This window comes from Pseudophryne corroboree, chromosome 6, assembly GCF_028390025.1.
Source record: "Pseudophryne corroboree isolate aPseCor3 chromosome 6, aPseCor3.hap2, whole genome shotgun sequence".
In the NCBI taxonomy this organism is placed as follows: Eukaryota; Metazoa; Chordata; class Amphibia; order Anura; family Myobatrachidae; genus Pseudophryne; species Pseudophryne corroboree.
This window is the reverse complement of record NC_086449.1, coordinates 67,438,705-67,459,913: the sequence shown is the minus strand read 5'-3', so window position 1 is coordinate 67,459,913 and position 21,209 is coordinate 67,438,705. Positions and strand designations below refer to the sequence as shown.

The following is a 21,209-nucleotide window of genomic DNA, read 5'->3' as shown; positions in this document are numbered from 1 at the left end:
ACAATTCACAAGCTGTATTCCCAGCAGGTGATAATAAAATTACCCCTCCGACAACAAGGAAAGGGGTATTACTCCACACTATATGGTGGTACTGAAGGCTAGGTGAGACCTATTCTAAATCTGAAAAATTTGAACACTTACAAGGGTTCAAATCCAGATGGAGTCACTCAGAGCAGTGATAGCAAAGAACAAGGGGACTATATGGTGTCCCGGGACATCAGGGATGCTTACCTCCATGTCCCAAAATTTGCCTTTTCTCACCAAGGGTACCTCAGGTTCGTGGTACAGAACTGTCACTATCAGTTTCAAGACGATGCCGTTGGATTGTCCAAGGCACCCCGGGTCCTTACCAAGGTAATGACCGAAAGGAGGATTCGTCTTCAAAGAAAATGGACGACCTCCTGATAAGAACAAGGTCCAGAGAACAGTTGGAGGTCGGAGTAGCACTATCTCAAGTAGTTCTACGACAGCACGGGTGGATTCTAAATATTCCAAAACCGCAGTTGTTCCGACGACACGTCTGCTGGTCCTAGGGATGATTCTGGACACAGTCCAGGAAAAGGTGTTTCTCCCAGAGGAGAAAGCCAGGGAGTTATCCGAGCTAATCGGGATCCTCCTAAAACCAGGAAAAGTGTCAGTGCATCATTGCACAAGAGTCCTGGTAAAAATGGTGGCTTATTACGAAGCGCTTCCATTCGGCAGATTTCACGCAAGAACTCTTCAGTGGGATCTGCTGGACAAATGGTCCGGATCGCATCTTCAGATGCATCAGCGGATAACCCTATATCCAAGGACAAGGGTGTCTCTCCTGTGGTGATTACAGAGTGCTCATCTTCTAGAGGGCCGCAGATTCGGCATTCAGGATTGGATGCTCGTGACCACGGAGGCCAGCCTGAGAGGCTGGGGAGCAGTCACACAAGGAGTGTGATCAAGTCTGGAGAATTCTCTCCACATAAATATACTGGAGCTAAGAGCAAATTTATAATGCTCTAAGCTTAGCAAGACCTCTGCTTCAAGGTCAGCCGGTATTGATCCAGTGGGATAACATCACGGCAGTCGCCCACGTAAACAGAAAGGGCGGCACAAGAAGCAGGAGGGCAATGGCAAAACTGCAAGGATTTTTCGCTAGGCGGAAAATCATGTGATAACACTGTCAGCAGTGTTCATTCCGGGAGTGGACGACTGGGAAGCAGACTTCCTCAGCAGGCACGACCTCCACCCGGGAGAGTGGGAACTTCATCGGGAAGTTTTCCGCATGATTGTGAACCGTTGGGAAAGACCAAAGGTGGACATGATGGCGTCCCGCCCGAACAAAAAATGGGACAGGTATTGCGCCAGGTCACGAGACCTTCAGGCGATAGCTGTGGACGTCCTGGTAACACCGTGGGTGTAACAGTCGGTGTATGTGTTCCCTCCTCTGCTTCTCATAACCAAGGTATTGAGAATTATAAGACATAGAGGAGTAAGAACTATACTCGTGGCTCCGGATTGGCCAAGAGGGACTTGGTAACCGGAACTTCAAGAGATGCTCACAGAGGACTAATGGCCTCGGGAGCTAAGAAGGGATTTGCTTTCAGCAAGTACCATGTCTGTTCCAAGAGGAACCGTGGCATCGGCCTTTAAGAAAGGACCTGCTCCAGCAGGGACCTTGTCTGTTCCAAGACTTACCGCGACTGCGTTTGACGGCATGGCGGTTTGAACGCCGGATCCTAAGGGAAAAGGCATTCCGGAAGAGGTCATACCTACCCTGGTCAAAGCCAGGAAGGAGGTGACCGCACAACGTTATCACCACATGTGGTAAAAATATGTTGCGTGGGTGAGGCCAGGAAGGCCCCACGAAAAAATTTCAACTAGGTCGATTTCTGCACTTCCTGCAAACAGGAGTGTCTATGAGCCTAAAATTGGTGTCCATTACGGTTCAAGTTTCGGCCCTATAGATTTTCTTCCAGAAAGAATTGGCTTCAGTTCCTGAAGTCCAGACGTTTGTCAAGGGAGTATTGCATATACAGCCCTTGTGTGCCTCCAGTGGCACCGTGGGATCTCAACGTAGTGTTGGGATTCCTCAAATCATATTGGTTTGAACCACTCAAATCTGTGGATTTGAAATATCTCACATGGAAAGTGACCATGCTGTTGGCCCTGGCCTAGGCCAGGCGATTGTCAAAATTGGCGGCTTTGTCTTACAAAAGCCCATATTTTATTTTCCATTCGGACAGGGCAGAACTGCGGACTCGTCCCCAGTTTCTTCCTAAGGTGGTGTCAGCGTTTCACCTGAAACAACCTATTGTGGTGCCTGCGGCTACTAGGGACTTGGAGGACTCCAAGTTGCTAGACGTTGTCAGGGCCCTGAAAATATATATATATATATATATATATATATAATTCCAGGACGGCTGGAGTCAGAAAGTCTGACTTGCTGTTTATATTGTAGGCACCCAAAAAGCTGGGTGCTCCTGCTTCTAAGCAGACTATTGCTCGTTGGATTTGTAGTACAATTCAGCTTGCACATTCTGTGGCAGGCCTGCCACAGCCAAAATCTGTAAATGCCCATTCCACAAGGAAGGTGGGCTCATCTTGGGCGGCTGCCCGAGGGGTCTCGGCTTTACAACTTTGCCGAGCAGCTACTTAGTCAGGGGCAAACACGTTTGCTAAATTCTACAAATTTGATACCCTGGCTGAGGAGGACCTGGAGTTCTCTCATTTGGTGCTGCAGAGTCATCCGCACTCTCCCGCCCGTTTGGGAGCTTTGGTATAATCCCCATGGTCCTGACGGAGTCCCCAGCATCCACTAGGACGTTAGAGAAAATAAGATTTTACTTACCGATAAATCTATTTCTCATAGTCCGTAGTGGATGCTGGGCGCCCATCCCAAGTGCGGATTGTCTGCATTACTTGTACATAGTTATTGTTACAAAAAAATCGGGTTATTATTGTTGTGAGCCATCTTTTTTAGAGGCTACTTCATTGTTATCATACTGTTAACTGGGTTAAAATCACAAGTTGTACGGTGTGATTGGTGTGGCTGGTATGAGTCTTACCCGGGATTCAAGATCCTTCCTTATTGTGTACGCTCGTCCGGGCACAGTACCTAACTGAGGCTTGGAGGAGGGTCATAGGGGGAGGAGCCAGTACACACCATGTGATCCTAAAAGCTTGCTTTTGTGCCCTGTCTCCTGCGGAGCCGCTATTCCCCATGGTCCTGACGGAGTCCCCAGCATCCACTACGGACTATGAGAAATAGATTTATCGGTAAGTAAAATCTTATTTTATACACATACGGGTGCCTTGCTCAGACCGGCAGTAGCGTCGGCATGGGTATGTAGCGCAATAGCAGCATGGACAGGTAACTTGTCATCTGACATTGACACCCTAGATAAGGATAGCATTTTATTGACCTTGGGTCATATTAAAGACGCAGCGTTATATATGAGAGACTTTGCCTTACAAGGGTGAGGTTTTATTTGGGGAGGGCCTCGCGGACCTGGTTTCCACAGCTACCGAGGGTAAATCTTCTTTTTTGCCTTATGTTCCCCGACAGCAAAAGAAAACACCTCAATATCAGATGCAGTCCTTTCGGTCGCATAAGTCCAGAAGAGGTCGGGGCTCGTCCTTCCTCGCCAGAGGTAAGGGTAGAGGGAAAAGATTGCCTGCTATGGCTAGATCCCAGGAACAGAAGTCCTCCCCGGCTTCTACAAAATCCACCGCATGACACTGGGGCTCCACTGCGGGAGTCCGCGCCGGTGGGGGCACGCCTTCGACTCTTCAGCCAGGTCTGGGTTATGTCAGATTTGGATCCTTGGGCGATAGAAATTGTATCCCAAGGCTACTGTCACAACTGAGGGCCTGAGCTGACGGGAGGCAGCCTCAGTTGTAGGGGCTGAGATGTACCGGAACCTGGGAGGTTGTATCAGACCCCTGGACATGTAAGTAACATGAATAATAACTGCCCGAAGGCGTGACCACGACAACTTGGATAAAGTCAATGATGTTTATTATGACAACTCCGCAACACAGCAGCAGTAAAAGAAAACGTAAAAGTCAGCAAAGAATAAATACAGTTCCTGGGTACTACAGGATGGCAGGAGCCACAGGGCACTGGTAGTGTGAGATAGTTCTTATGATCTTCTAGATGGAAAGTCCTTACCAGGCCCGACTGTAGCAATGGAGATAACCCAGGATTGTGCCAGCTGGTGTTCCAGGAAAAGCTGGGTTGCTGAAGATAAAACAGCTGCTGTGGATACTGGCTGGAACCAGACTGTTGTTAGCACGGAGTGGATACTGGCTGGAACCAGTTAAATAATAAATGAACTTGGGAGCGATGAAATATGAACTGAAATGTAGAACTTGAGAGCGGAGAAATAATAATACCGGTGGAGAGTGGTAAAGTGTAGAAAGGACACCGGCCCTTTAAGGGAAGCTGTACTCTGCTGGAAGCTGAGCTGGAAGCAGGTAATGTTGTAGCTGGAAACAGATGAATCCACAATGGATTGGAGAGTCAGGCTACACCGCAGGTGGAATGCTGGTGCGGGTCTCTATGGTGGAAGTCTTGAGACAGGAGCTGGAACCTGGAAGACAATCACAGGAGAGAGACAAACAGGAACTAGGTTTGACAACCAAAGCACTGACGCCTTCCTTGCTCAGGCACAGTGTATTTATACCTGCAGCAAGGAAGGGATTGGCTAGGCAATTATGCAGATTATCAATACTGAGAACAGATTGGTGGAAATGATCAGCTGACAGAATCCAAGATGGCTGCGCCCATGCAGACACTTGGAGGGAAGTTTGGTTTGTAATCCATGTGGTAATGAAAACAGTAATGGCGGCGCCGGAGACAGGAGGCGCCAGGCTGACAGATGCACATCCAACCACGCGGACACAGCGGAGGCCGCGGCTGACGTAATCGCCACTCAGACACTCTGCATGCAGAAGTTCAGGGACGGCGGCGGAGGCCGCGGGAGACGCCATGCCAGGTGTAATATGGCGTTTACTGTGACAGCGTCCCAGAGTGACAGGAGAGGATACAGGAATGTACACATCAGGATAACAGATGGAATCCGGTCCTGGAGCGCTGAGCCAGCCTTAGGAGGCATCTGATGGGTAAGAAATGGCGTCCAGATACCCGGATCGTGACAGCACCCCCCCCTTTAGGAGTGGCCCCAGGACACTTCTTTGGCTTTTGAGAAAACTTGGAATGGAATCTCCGGACCAAGGCAGGAGCATGGACATCAGAAGCATTGGTCCATGAACGTTCCTCAGGACCATAACCTTTCCAGTCAATAAGATATTGTAGTTGACCGTAACGGTGACGTGAGTCCAGGATCTTGGCCACTTCATACTCAACGCCTCGTTGAGTTTGGACTTTCGGAGTTGGAGGAAGTGAGGAATGAAACCGATTCAAGATCAGCGGTTTCAACAGGGAAACATGGAATGTCCTGGGTATTTTTAAGAAGGGAGGCAACTGGAGTTTGTAAGCAACAGGATTGATGACTTGTTCAATCTTGAAAGGACCAATATAGCGAGGTGCAAACTTCATACTGGGAACTCTTAACCTCAAATTCTTCGTGGATAACCATACCCGATCACCCACCTTGAGAGCAGGAACTGCTCGACGCTTCTTATCCGCAAACTTCTTGTACCTGAACGATGCCTTGAGCAGAGCTGATCGTACGCTCTTCCAGATATTAGCAAACTGATGCAAGGTGATATCCACTGTGGGGACAGAAGTTGCTGGAAGCGGTTGGAACTCAGGGACTTTAGGGTGGAATCCAAAGTTAGTGAAGAATGGTGTTGAAGCAGATGAAGAATGATACTGGTTGTTATGACAGAACTCGGCCCAGGGAAGTAATTGAACCCAGTCATCTTGAGAGGAGGACACATAGATGCGGAGGAAGGCCTCCAAGTCCTGATTCACCCTCTCGGTTTGACCATTGGTCTGAGGATGGTAAGCCGTGGAAAACTTTAGCTTGACTTGGAGGACTTGACATAAAGTTCGCCAGAATTTGGCTGTGAATTGAACTCCTCGATCTGAGATAATTTCTTCAGGAAGACCGTGGAGTCGGAAGATCTCTTGTATGAATACTTGAGCCAACTTGGAAGCTGACGGAAGACCGGTGAGAGGAATGAAGTGTGCCATCTTGGTGAACCGGTCAACTACCACCCAGATGGTATTGAACTTGTTGCACATGGGTAAGTCTGTAATGAAATCCATCGACAAGTGGGTCCATGGTCGACGGGGGACGGATAGTGGAACCAGTTGCCCCGCAGGCGACTGGCGGGATACTTTATGTTGGGCACACTTTGGGCAAGATGCAATAAACTCCAAGACGTCCTTTTTCAGAGTTGGCCACCAATAGGACCTAGAGATAAACTCCAGGGTTTTTTGGATACCTGTATGTCCGGCAAAACGGGAAGCATGGGCCCAATGCATGAGCTTCTTCCTTAGCATCGGCTTTACAAAACTTTTCCCTGATGGGGGCGTAGAGTCCATCCCTACCGTGGAGAATGCCAACGGATTTATAATAGGATGCTTGTCTGAAGACTCTGACTCATTTTCTTGCTCCCATGAGCGGGAAAGGGCATCGGCCTTGCGATTCTGAGAGCCCGGACAGAACTGGAGTTTAAAGTCGAACCTGGAAAAGAAAAGTGCCCATCTGGCCTGACGAGGGTTGAGACATTGTGCGCCCTTCAGGTATAAAAGGTTCTTGTGGTCTGTAAGTATGGTGATTGAATGAGAAGCTCCCTCCAACAGATACCTCCACTCTTCTAGAGCGAGCTTGATGGCTAGCAACTCCTGGTCGCCAATGGCATAGTTGCGCTCAGCTGGGGAGAACTTCCGGGAGAAGAAACTGCAAGGGTGTAAATGGCCATCTTTAGCCCTCTGAGATAACACCGCTCCTACTCCAACGGAGGAGGCATCCACCTCTAAGATGAAAGGAGAGTCGATGTCAGGCTGTTTCAGAACAGGCGCAGAGATGAACCTTTGTTTTAAAAGATGAAATGCTTGCATGGCTTCTTCAGACCACTTGGACGGGTTAGCACCCTTCTTAGTGAAAGCAGTAATAGGCGCCACAATGGTGGAAAAGTCTCGTATAAACTTTCGGTAATAGTTGGCGAACCCTAAGAACCTCTGGACCCCTTTGAGGGTTAAGGGTACCGGCCAATTTTGGATTGCTTGTAGTTTCTCAGGATCCATCTCTAGTCCGGAACCGGACACAATGTACCCTAGAAACGGAATGGACTTGACTTCAAAGACGCATTTTTCTAATTTGCAATAGAGATGATTGACACGGAGACGGGACAGAACCTCTTTAACCCAAAAACGATGTTCCTCTAAATCGTTGGAAAAAATGAGGATATCGTCTAGATAGACCACGACATGACGGTATAGAATGTCTCTGAAGATCTCATTGACAAAATGCTGGAAGACAGCTGGAGCATTGCTCAATCCGAAGGGCATGACGAGGTACTCATAATGTCCGTCACGGGTGTTAAAGGCGGTCTTCCACTCGTCACCCTCACGGATCCGGATGAGATTGTATGCACCTCTCAAGTCCAGCTTTGTAAAGATGGTAGCTCCGCTAACTCTGTCAAAGAGCTCAGTAATCAGGGGTAAAGGATAACGGTTCTTGATGGTAATGTCGTTCAAACCTCTGTAGTCGATGCACGGCCGCAGACCACCATCTTTCTTTTTTACAAAAAAGAAGCCTGCGCCGGCTGGAGAAGAAGAAGGTCGAATGAACCCCTTTGCTAGGTTCTCTTTAATATATTCCTCCATAGAATGCGTCTCAGGCAGAGACAACGGATAAGTTCGGCCTCGAGGTGGAACCTTCCCTGGAACGAGATCAATCGGACAGTCCCATTCTCTATGAGGAGGAAGGATATCAGCAGAAGCTTTACTGAACACATCCGTGAAATCTTGATATGGAGGAGGTGGAACATCAGACGACTTGGGGGAGGAAGAACAGACAGGCAATACTTTAAACAAACATGTCTCAGCACAGGAGGAACCCCATGCCAGGATTTGCGTAGTCGTCCAATCAATTGTAGGATTGTGAAGACGGAGCCATGGAAGGCCCAGGACCACAGGATGTGTGGCTCTTGGAATCACTAAAAAAGAAATAAGTTCGGAATGAAGAACTCCCACTCTCAGACGAACTGGTAGAGTCCTTAAAGAAATAACTGCATCAAAAATTTTGCTGCCATCCACGGCAGTTAAAGAAATGGACGAAGGAAGTCTCTCGGTGGGTAGGGACCACCGTTTAACATAGGCTTCGGTAATAAAGTTCCCAGCTGCTCCGGAATCAAGGAGGGCAATGACGTTCCGATAACGTTGAGCAACTTGAAGCGAGACTGGGAGATTACAATCTTGAGGAGATGGAGAGGAGATTATTACTCCTAGCCGGCCCTCTCCTTGGCGAGCTAGGATTTGGAGTTTCCCGGACGTTTGGGACAGGCATTAATGGTGTGAGACGGAGCTGCACAATAGAGACAGAGAAACTCGGAGAGACGTCTTCGGCGCTCAGCAGGAGTTAAACGGGAACGGCCAAGTTGCATGGGCTCATCTTTAGATGGTGACAGTTGACGAGGAGGAGGAGCAGGAGATTTTGGAGCAGATGATCTTCCACGCTCAGTTGCTCTCTCTCTGAAACGTAAATCAACTTTCGTGCAGAGTGAGATTAGCTCATCTAACTTAGAAGGTAAGTCTCTGGTAGCTAACTCATCTTTAATACGCTCAGATAAGCCATGCCAGAATGCAGCATACAGGGCCTCGTCGTTCCATGCCAGTTCGGATGCCAGGATCTGGAACTGTTTCAGATATTGTCCTACAGTACGTGACCCCTGGCGTAAACGGAGAATCTCGGATGAAGCTGAGGTTACCCGGCCTGGCTCGTCGAAGATGCGCCTGAATGTTGACACGAAGGCAGTGTAGGAAGATAGCAGGGTGTCGGACCTCTCCCATAACGGTGATGCCCAATCAAGGGCTGAGCCACTGAGAAGAGAAATAATGTAGGCAATTTTTGTACGGTCACTGGGAAAATTGCCAGGTTGTAGCTCAAACTGAATCTCACACTGGTTGAGAAATCCCCTGCAGAATCTTGGAGATCCGTCAAATTTTGCTGGCGTTGGAAGATGAAGACGTGGAGCAGAAATGGGTAAGGTGGGTGGGGTTATAGCTGGAGTCACTGTGGTTGACGCACCAGACGCGCCTGATCCACGGAGAGTTGTCTGAATCCCATCCAGCCGAGTAGAGAGATCCTGGAGACAGCGGATGATGTGGCCCTGTGCAGCCTCCTGATGTTCTAGTCGGGCTGCCAGTTCTTGCATCGGCCTGGCCGCTTGATCCTGGTCTCCGGCTGGATTCATTAGGTCAGTGCTTACTGTCACAACTGAGGGCCTGAGCTGACGGGAGGCAGCCTCAGTTGTAGGGGCTGAGATGTACCGGAACCTGGGAGGTTGTATCAGACCCCTGGACATGTAAGTAACATGAATAATAACTGCCCGAAGGCGTGACCACGACAACTTGGATAAAAGTCAATGATGTTTATTATGACAACTCCGCAACACAGCAGCAGTAAAAGAAAACGTAAAAGTCAGCAAAGAATAAATACAGTTCCTGGGTACTACAGGATGGCAGGAGCCACAGGGCACTGGTAGTGTGAGATAGTTCTTATGATCTTCTAGATGGAAAGTCCTTACCAGGCCCGACTGTAGCAATGGAGATAACCCAGGATTGTGCCAGCTGGTGTTCCAGGAAAAGCTGGGTTGCTGAAGATAAAACAGCTGCTGTGGATACTGGCTGGAACCAGACTGTTGTTAGCACGGAGTGGATACTGGCTGGAACCAGTTAAATAATAAATGAACTTGGGAGCGATGAAATATGAACTGAAATGTAGAACTTGAGAGCGGAGAAATAATAATACCGGTGGAGAGTGGTAAAGTGTAGAAAGGACACCGGCCCTTTAAGGGAAGCTGTACTCTGCTGGAAGCTGAGCTGGAAGCAGGTAATGTTGTAGCTGGAAACAGATGAATCCACAATGGATTGGAGAGTCAGGCTACACCGCAGGTGGAATGCTGGTGCGGGTCTCTATGGTGGAAGTCTTGAGACAGGAGCTGGAACCTGGAAGACAATCACAGGAGAGAGACAAACAGGAACTAGGTTTGACAACCAAAGCACTGACGCCTTCCTTGCTCAGGCACAGTGTATTTATACCTGCAGCAAGGAAGGGATTGGCTAGGCAATTATGCAGATTATCAATACTGAGAACAGATTGGTGGAAATGATCAGCTGACAGAATCCAAGATGGCTGCGCCCATGCAGACACTTGGAGGGAAGTTTGGTTTGTAATCCATGTGGTAATGAAAACAGTAATGGCGGCGCCGGCCACCGGAGACAGGAGGCGCCAGGCTGACAGATGCACATCCAACCACGCGGACACAGCGGAGGCCGCGGCTGACGTAATCGCCACTCAGACACTCTGCATGCAGAAGTTCAGGGACGGCGGCGGAGGCCGCGGGAGACGCCATGCCAGGTGTAATATGGCGTTTACTGTGACAGCGTCCCAGAGTGACAGGAGAGGATACAGGAATGTACACATCAGGATAACAGATGGAATCCGGTCCTGGAGCGCTGAGCCAGCCTTAGGAGGCATCTGATGGGTAAGAAATGGCGTCCAGATACCCGGATCGTGACAGCTACAAACTGGAATTCGAAGAAGTGCCTCCTCCCCGATTTTTCAAGTCTGCTTTGCCAGCTTCTCCTCCAGAGAGGGAAATAGTTTTAGCTGCAATACAAAAGCTGTGTCGACAGCAGGTGATTATCAAGGTTCCCCTAATACAACAAGGGAAAGGGTACTATTCAACCCTATTTGTGGTCCCGAAACCGGATGGCTCGGTCAGACCCATTCTGAATCTAAAATCCCTAAACCTGTATCTAAAGAGGTTCAAATTCAAGATGGAATCTCTCCGGGCAGTGATCTCCAGCCTGGAAGGGGGGGATTTTATGGTATCACTAGACATAAAGGATGCATACCTTCATGTCCCCATATATCCTCCTCATCAGGCGTACGTTGAGATTCGCTGTACAGGACTGTCATTACCAGTTTCAGACGTTGCCGTTTGGGCTGTCCATGGCCCCGAGGATTTTCACCAAGGTAATGGCGGAAATGATGGTGCTCCTACGCAGGCAAGGAGTCACAATTATCCCATACTTGGACGATCTCCTGATAAAAGCGAGATCGAGAGATCAGTTGCTGAAAAGCGTGTCGCTGTCCCTGAGAGTGCTGCAGCAACACGGCTGGATCCTAAATCTGCCAAAGTCGCAGTTGATTCCTACGACTCGGATATCCTTTTTAGGCATGATTCTGGACACTGAAAAGAAGAGGGTTTTTCTCCCAAAGGAAAAAACCCAGGAACTCCAGAGCATGGTCAGAGACCTGTTAAAGCCAAAAAGAGTGTAAGTTCATCAATGCACTCGAGTACTGGGAAAGATGGTGGCGGCCTACGAGGCCATCCCCTTCGGCAGGTTTAATGCGAGGACATTTCAGTGGGACCTTCTGGACAAGTGGTCGGGGTCCCATCTACAAATACATCAGAAAATAAGCCTGTCCCCCAGGGCCAGGGTGTCTCTCCTGTGGTGGCTGCAGAGTGCTCACCTTCTAGAGGGTCGCAGGTTCGGCATTCAAGACTGGGTTCTGGTAACCACGGACGCAAGCCTCCGAGGATGGGGAGCATTCACACAAGGAAGACATTTTCAGGGACTGTGGTCAAGCCAGGAGGCTTGTCTACACATCAACGTGCTGGAATTAAGGGCCATATACAACGGCCTACGACAAGCGGAGACTCTTCTTCGCGACCTACCTGTTCTGATTCAATCGGACAACGTCACAGCAGTGGCTCATGTAAACTGCCAAGGCGGGACAAGGAGCAGAGTGGCAATGGCGGAAGCCACCAGGATTCTTCGCTGGGCGGAAAATCACGTAAGCGCGCTGTCAGCAGTCTTCATTCCGGGAGTGGACAATTGGGAAGCAGACTTCCTCAGCAGACACTATCTCCATCCAGGAGAGTGGGGTCTGCATCAAGAAGTTTTTGCAGAGATAAGTCGTTGGGGGCTTCCTCAAATAGACATGATGGCGTCACGCCTCAACAAGAAACTTCGGAGGTATTGTTCCAGGTTAAGGGACCCTCAGGCTGTAGCGGTAGACGCCCTGGTGACACCGTGGGTGTTTCCGTCAGTCTATGTCTTCCCTCCTTTTCCACTCATTTAAAAAATACTGAGAATCATAAGACAAAAAAGAGTCCAGACAATACTCATTGTTCCGGATTGGCCTCGAAGGGCCTGGTATTCAGATCTTCAGGAGATGCTCACAGAAGATCCGTGGCCTCTTCCTCTCAGGGAGGACCTGTTGCAGCAGGGGCCCTGCGTGTTCCTAGATTTACCGCGGTTACGTTTGACAGCATGGCGGTTGAACGCCAAATCCTAGCTAGGAAAGGTATTCCGGGGGAAGTCATCCCTACTCTGATAAAAGCTAGAAAGGAGGTGACGGCGAAACATTATCACCGTATCTGGAGGAAATATGTATCTTGGTGTAAAGCCAAGAATGCTCCTACGGAAAATTTCCACCTGGGCCGTTTTCTCCACTTTCTGCAGACAGGAGTGGATATGGGCCTAAAGTTAGGCTCCATTAAGGTGCAGATTTCGGCCCTGTCAATATTCTTTCAGAAGGAATTGGCTTCTCTCCCAGAAGTCCAGACTTTTGTAAAGGGAGTGCTGCACATCCAGCCACTGGTTTGAACCTCTTCAAACAGTTGAGTTAAAATTTCTCACTTGGAAAGTGGTCATGTTGTTAGCCTTGGCATCTGCGAGGCGGGTGTCTGAATTGGCGGCTTTGTCTCACAAAAGCCCCTATCTGATTTTCCATGTGGATAGAGCAGAGTTGAGGACTCGTCCTCAATTTCTGCCTAAGGTGGTTTCATCGTTTCATATGAACCAACCTATTGCGGTGCCTGTGGCTACGGGTGACTTGGAGGATTCCAAGTCTCTTGATGTAGTCAGGGCCTTAAAAGTTTATGTAGCCAGGACGGCTAGGGTTAGGAAAATAGAGGCACTGTTTGTCCAGTATGCAGCCAACAAGGTTGGCGCTCCTGCTTCTTAGCAGACTATTGCCCGCTGGATCTGTAACACGATTCAGCAGGCTCATTCTACGGCTGTATTGCCGTTACCAAATTCGGTAAAGGCCCATTCCACTAGGAAGGTGGGCTCTTCTTGGGCGGCTGCCCGAGGTGTCTCTGCATTACAACTTTACCGAGCAGCTACTTGGTCAGGTTCAAACACGTTTGCTAAATTCTATAAGTTTGATTCCTTGGCTGATGAGGACCTCATGTTTGTTCAATCGGTGCTGCAGAGTCATCCGCACTCTCCCGCCCGGTCTGGAGCTTTGGTATAATCCCCATGGTACTTACGGAGTCCCCAGCATCCTCTAGGACGTAAGAGAAAATAAGATTTTAAACCTACCGGTAAATCTTTTTCTCCTAGTCCGTAGAGGATGCTGGGCGCCCGTCCCAGTGCGGACTAAATTCTGCAAGGCTTGTATATAGTTATTGCTTACATAAGGGTTATGTTACAGTTTTGATCAGTCTCTGGTTGATGCTGTTTTGTTTCATACTGTTAACTGGTTAGTATATTCCATGTTGTACGGTGTGGATGGTGTGGGCTGGTATGTATCTTGCCCTTAGATTAACAAAAATCCTTTCCTCGTACTGTCCGTCTCCTCTGGGCACAGTTCTTTAACTGAGGTCTGGAGGAGGGGCATAGAGGGAGGAGCCAGTGCACACCCATCTAAAGTCTTTAGAGTGCCCATGTCTCCTGCGGAGCCCGTCTCTACCCCATGGTCCTTACGGAGTCCCCAGCATCCTCTACGGACTAGGTTAAAAAGATTTACCGGTAGGTTTAAAATCTTATTTTCTCCGTATTCTGCATGATACTTAGAAGTGTGGTTGACCAGCAACCAAATGGAAGCAATATGACTTACCACTTCTATTCACAAAGGCATATTTGTCTGCTTAGAAGCCTGTGCCAGAAAACATCCAGGCTTATTCTACTCATGCTATGAGTGCTGGGTGCCGCAGCTGAACAGCTATGCAATGCAGCGATTCAGTCCTCTTTATACATATTTACAAAATAAAGTAATGGCCACCCATCAGAGCAATTCAATTGCTACTCCGATCAGGTGACCATTACTGTTGACACGCCCAAAAGCACCCGACTGAAGTCCTTGCAGGGCACCTTTTGAACATTTCTGCTCACCGCTTTATGAGGCTGCTGGAAAAAATGTCACTTGCAGCATGTGAGCCCATATGGCCATAATCTAGTGGTGGGATGCCCAAACAACAATTGATTGGTGTGGATGTTTCTAATTATGGAGCGTTCCCACCCTTTACCGGCTTATCTTTGGAGATCTCAGTCAGACCCTTCATTGGATGTGGGATAAATCAGCATTTTTACATACTGACTGTTAAATTTGTTACTCATGGTCCATCTGTTTTCCCTCCCTTGTGTATTGTCTTCCTCTTGTTCCTGTTCTCTTCTTCAGTTTGCATGTGGTATTGTCTCCATTAGGGCTTTTCTAGTGAAAAATAAATGGTGTACTGAAGATTGAACTGTATAGAGATTGTATCTGTTGCAGGAAGATAGTTCTCTGTACTGCACATCTGACTGGAAATGGGGACCCAACAATTTGGAAATATACATAATCCAAAAACAATACTCAATTACTGTGTCACATTAGCTATGGTATATAAATATACATCAAGGTCCTTATACAATATAACATTTCTAAAAAAAAAAAAAAATAGGTTTGTGCCAGTAATCTTCAGGCTTTTAAATGTTAACTTACTTTATTTATTTTTTCCAGGTGAATTGAGAAAGGGAAATTGTTCTCTGATCAAGCCAACTAAAGACTTAATTTCTTGTTATGCCTCTGGAGGGTTCACAAAAGCTATTTTTATTTGGAGCATAGGAGAAACCTATTATAACGAAGTTGTTACTCATTGAAGTAATGAAGCACAAAATAGAGAAAACACTTCAGTGCTCAGAGTGTGACTTGCGCTTTGCAGCTAAAACACATCTTCTCATACATCAGAGGATTCACACAGGAGAGAAACCGTATCTGTGCTCAGAGTGTGACATACGCTTTACACATAAATCACAGTTACTAGTACATCAGAGGAATCACACAGGAGAGCACCCATTTAAATGTTCTGAGTGTAGCAAGTGTTTTACCCGGAAGATAGGTCTTCATAGACATCAGATGATTCACACAGGAGAGAAACCATTTAAATGCTCTGAATGCAGCAAGTGTTACAACAGAAAGGCACTACTTGTTATACATCAGAGGACTCACACAGGAGAGAAGCCATTTAAATGCTCTGAATGCGGCAAGTGTTATACCAAGAAGAGAGCGCTTGTTGTACATCAGAGATATCACACAGGAGAGAAACTATACAAATGTTCTGAATGCAGCAAGTGTTTTTCCTATAAGTCACATTTTTTTAGTCATCAGAGGTGTCACACAGGAGAGAGACCATTTAAATGCACTGAATGCAGCAAGTGTTATACTGAGAAGCAACAACTTGTTGTACATCAGAGGATTCACACAGGAGAGAAACCATTTACATGCTATGAATGCAGTAAGTGTTTTTCCCAGAAGGCACGGCTTGACAGACATCAGATGATTCACACAGGAGAGAAACCATTTACATGCTTTGAATGCAACAAGTGTTTTTCCCAGAAGTTCCAGCTTGTTAGTCATCAGAGGTTTCACACAAGAGAAAAACCATATAAATGTTGTGAATGCAGCAAGTGTTTTTCAGTGAGGTCAAATCTTATTAGACATCAGAGGAGTCACACAGGAGAGAAGCCTTTTAAATGTTTTTAGTGCAGCAAGTGTTATACCCATAGGTCAAATCTAGTTAAGACATCAGCGGTGTCACACAGAAGAGAAATCATTTACATGTACTGAATGCAGCAAGTGTTTTACCAAGAAAAGAAAACTTATTACTCACATGAGGAGTCACTCTGAGGCTTTGAATTTGGCACGTGTTACATAAGTTAAGTGATATCATCTCAATGGGCCTGATTCTGAGATGGAAGCGTGGCATGAGAAAGCAGGTAACTTTGCACTTCGACAAATCATGTTGCACTGCAAGGGGTGCAAATACATTTATTATTTTTGCCAGGGGGCAAAGTTACTATTTTTTTTTATGTACTCTCTTCTCTGAATTGGCCCCAATATTCCTTAGAGAGATGTGATTTTATTTTTCTTACTGAGACAAGTATTTTATAGAAATTCAAACCCTTTATTAAAGGCAGTCGATTAATGACAAGAGGACTTTTGGGCATTTTCCCCTTGGGATGGTCTCTGTTAGGATCTAGAGCTGCAGTATAACAACAGACAATGGAGACGGGGCTGCCATTACTGAGCTCTGTAATATACAGCTGATATACACATGCAGGTGCTGGGATTAGTAGAGGAAAGAACTTTCTGTCCAATAGACAGCTCCAGCAGCTCCTCGTAGTACTGGGATTCCTATGACAGGCAATGCTGGGAGAACTGGATATTTCTACAGGAACATTGGGGCAGTTGTATTAACCTGGAGAAGGCATAAGGAAGTGTTAAGCGCAAGGTGATAAACCAATCAGCTCCTGTTACTTTACATATTGGAGCTGATTGGCTAGTGCGTTTATCACCTTGCACTTATCACTGAAACACTTCCTTATGCCTTCTCCAGGTTAATACATCTGCCCCAATGTATGCTGTTCTGTCTCACCCTACAGGTTATAGATACTAAACCAGTTTTTAAAGCCACCAATTCTCAGTGTGTGAGCGCTCAATATTAACCACTTAACTGACTATTTTTTCTTCCAAAAACCGCTCAGAAATTGACTTTTTTTAATGAGTAAATTAGGTGAAAAACGTATTTAACCTTATCCACAATGATTTTAGTGAAAAATAGGATTTTAATTACCTACCGGTAAATCCTTTTCTCGTAGTCCGTAGAGGATGCTGGGGTCCATTTTAGTACCATGGGGTATAAACGGTTCCGCAGGAGCCTTCAGCACTTTAAGACTTTTCAACAGTGTGAACTGGCTCCTCCCTCTATGCCCCTCCTCCATCTTCAGTATAGGAACTGTGCCCGAGGAGGACAACTTCGAGAGAAGAATTTACATTAAACTAGTGTCGAGATTCACACCAGCTCACACAATACAAAACATGCCGCCTAACATGGCTTTCAACATAACCTATGCTAACTTGCATGCATAACGCAACAGCAACAGCTGTGAACATCTTAACATATGAGAACCTGTGTAAAAGATAAAATTAAATTCTGCAGGAAAAATGAGCATCCTCTATGGACTACGAGAAAAGGATTTACCGGTAGGTAATTAAAATCCTATTTTCTCTTACATCCTAGAGGATGCTGGGGTCCATTTTAGTACCATGGGGATGTACCAAAGCTCCTAGTACGGGAGGGAAAGTGCTAATGTTCCTGCAGAACTGACTGACCAAACTGAAGGTCGTCAGCAGATAAGTGTCAGGAATCGGAGATCAGCTGCGTCTTACCTACCAGCGCGCTGGTGTGCAGGCCTCCGGAGGTCATGGCCCCAGTCGCGGCTGTATGGATGCGCTGACCGTGAGCGTCATCTCCCGTGTCGCTGAGTACCCCTGAGACTGGTCCTGCGTTTGTGTTCCGCTGTGTGTCGGCATCCGGTCCGTGTGGATGCTGCTATGTCTCCTGCACTCAGCTAATCCCGGCATCTAATCCAGCCCTGTGTTTCCAGCCAGAACACTGTGACCAATCACTGCAGAGCAAGGGGTATAAGTTCCTGTCCGGGGCTCACTCTCATCGCCTCGGACAACGAGTCACATACCCTGTGTCTAGTTCTCCCAGTTCCTGCGTTCCTGTTTTCAGCGTTCCCCTGTGGATACTTCATTTGTTCCAGCTTCCATTTCTACAGCTCTCCTGTTATTCTGGATTTCAGCTACATCCAGCTTCAAACCCATCAACAGTAAGAGACTCTCCTCAGGTGTTCTTTCTCATTACTTACCTGTGCACTAATTGTCAGCATACCATCTGTGCAACTCAGCCGTATAACATCTACTGGCTTAGAGATTGTTTCCTAAGTGTGGCTATATGGACTTGTGCTTTACAGAGACTGTGAGTTACTCATATATTCCGGAGTTCTGCTTTCCTAACCATTATCAGTTTACCCTGTGTTATTCAGAGACTGTGTATTTCCAAATACTACTGGAGTTCTGTTATTTCACCTGCATTCATTATCAAGTTATTTTACGTTCTGCTGCAAGAGACTTTTATGTTGTTTGTATTCAGTTACTTGTCACAGTTTTCCACATTACCGGTTTCCATTGTATTCAGCATTATACCATCTGCTTTGCATTAATAAATATTAGCGCTTATGCGCAGGACTTTCATACTGCCTCCCCGCTTTGTACATCGCACCAACACTGACCCACTAGCAGTGGCGTGCGGTGAGGTCAGTGTCTGGTGAGGCACTACAGCCATAATGTCCTCCGAATCCTGCTGATGACCCCTACCGCCGCCGAGCCAATGCTCACTACTGCCCGTGTGCCGATGCCTGCTGCCACCGCCAATGACTTACAAACTCGCCCACCATCAACTGACCCAGCCCTCCGTCACTAATTTGCATCTCAGTCCGATGCCACCAATGCCCGCTGCCTGCCTGCTCATCATACTTGTGATATATTGTACATTTTTTATAGAAAATAAATAAATAAATTAGTGTTTGGAACTGGGAAGGGAGTGGGAGGAGGACATGAATGCAATTTTGTTGTCCAGGGCTTCCATTAGTCAAATTACGCCGGATAGTAACGCCACTTACACAAATTACGCCAGGCAGAGCTCCCTTTTACACATTACGGCAGGTAGAGTTCCCTTTTACACATTACGGCAGGTATAGCCTCTGAGATCCCTTTTTTCAAATTATGGCAGGTACAGCCCCCTATTACACATTACAGCAGGTAGAGCCAGTGGCAGAACTAGCGGGCGGTGGGCCCAGGTGCGACAAAATGCTTTGGACTCCCTTCCCCATTCCATCCAAGTCCAAGTTTATGTAAAACAGGAGCAGTGCGCGCTGCAGGCATGTGCAAAATATATAGGGGCGTGGCTTCTTGGGGAAGGGGTGTGGCCACAAAATTATACCAATTCATATAACTGTGCATAGTAGTCTCTATTATTCAAATTATGCCGCACAGTAGCACCACTACACCAGGTAGAGCCCCTTTTACACATTACGGCAGACAGCGTCCACTTTTTACACATTACGGTAGACAACGTCCACCTTTTTACACATTACAGCAGACAGCGTCCCCTTTTTACACGTTACGGCAGACAACGTCCACCTTTTTACACATTACGACAGACAACGTCCACCTTTTTACACATTACGGCAGACAACGTCCACCTTTTTACACATTACGGCAGACAACGTCCACCTTTTTACACATTACGGCGGACAGCGTCCCCTTTTTACACGTTACGGCAGACAATGTCCACCTTTTTACACGTTACGGCAGACAACGTCCACCTTTTTACACATTACGCCAGACAACGTCCACCTTTTGACACATTACGGCGGACAGCGTCCCCTTTTTACACGTTACGGCAGACAACGTCCACCTTTTTACACGTTACGGCAGACAACGTCCACCTTTTTACACATTATGTCAGACAACGTCCCCCTTTTTACACATTTCGGCAGACAGCGTCCACCTTTTTACACATTACGGCAGAGAGCGTCCTCTTTTTACACATTACGGCGGACAGATTGCCCTTTTTTACACATTACGGCAGACAGCGTCCACCTTTTTACACATTACGGCAGACAACGTCCCCCTTTTTACACATTACGGCAGACAGTGTCCCCTTTTTACACATTACAGCAGACAGCGCCCCCTTTTTTTTTACATATTACGGCGGACAGCATCCCCTTTTTACACATTACGGCATACAGCGTCCCCTTTTTAGACATTACGGCAGACAGCGTCCCCTTTTTAGACATTATGGTAGACTGCGTCCCCTTTGTACACATTACGACAGACAGTGTCCCCTTTTTTACACATTACAGCAGACAGCCCCCCTTTTTTGTACACATTACGACAGGTAGAGCACTTTACACCCCCCCTCTACCCTTAGGGTGTGGTGTAGTGCAGTGTAGTGTAGGTGCAGTGTAGTGCAGTACAGTGTAGTGTAATGTAGTGTAGGTGTAGTGCAGTGTAGACCAGTGTAGGTGTATTGTAGTGTCAGCCACTTACATGATTTCTTCTTCTGGCTGCAGGCTTCTGACCCGGCGCTCCCTTGGTCTGTACATTGCACTGCAGGCCAAGGGGACTGGGGGGGGGATGATAAGCAGCACCAGGTGAGGGGGGGGGGGGGAGAGATGATAAGCTCCAGCGGTGGTTGGAGGGAGAGATGAGCGGCAGCTGCACTGATGGTGAGTGGGGGGGGGGGGAGATGAGCAGCACCAGCGGTGAGGGGGGAGAGATGATTAGCGCTGGCTCTCGGGGTGGGGGGAGATGAGCAGCGGGGAGGGAGGGGGGAGAGATGATTAGCACTGGCGCTGGGGGGGGGAATGAGCATTCAGGACTGGGTCCTGGTGACCACGGATGCAAGCCTCCGAGGGTGGGGGGCAATCACTCAGGGAAAAAGTTTCCAAGGGCTGTGGTCAAGTCAGGAGACTTGCCTTCACATCAATATCCTGGAACTAAGGGCCATATACAACGCCCTAAGTCAAGCGGAGACCCTGCTTCGCAACCAATCGGTGCTGATTCAATCAGACAACATCACCGCAGTGGCTCATGTAAACCCCCAAGGCGGCACAAGGAGCAGGGTGGCGATGGCGGAAGCCACCAGAATTCTTCGATGGGCGGAGAATCACGTACGAGCACTGTCAGCAGTGTTCGTTCCGGGAGTGGACAACTGGGAAGCAGACTTCCTCAGCAGGCACGACCCACCCGCGAGAGGGGGGACTTCATCAAGAAGTCTTCGCGCAGATTGTAGGTCGGTGGGAACTGCCACAGGTGGACATGATGGCATCCCGCCTCAACAAAAAGCTACAGAGGTATTGCACCAGGTCAAGAGACTCTCAGGCGATAGCTGTACACGCACTGGTGGCA

General features: G+C 47.7%; 1 protein-coding gene across 2 annotated transcripts in view; it reads left to right on the top strand.

Moving 5' to 3' along the window:
- Positions 1 to 18,488, top strand: part of LOC134936156 (zinc finger protein 300-like) — a 51,729-nt gene extending 33,241 nt beyond the window's left edge. For both annotated transcript variants that reach the window (XM_063931076.1, XM_063931077.1), the window contains exon 2: positions 14,910 to 18,488. In XM_063931076.1, the coding sequence (XP_063787146.1) occupies positions 15,054 to 15,932 (879 nt within the window). In that variant the 5' untranslated portion in view covers positions 14,910 to 15,053 and the 3' untranslated portion in view covers positions 15,933 to 18,488. The remainder of the gene's footprint in view (positions 1 to 14,909) is intronic.
- The last annotated feature ends 2,721 nt before the right edge of the window (positions 18,489 to 21,209 follow it).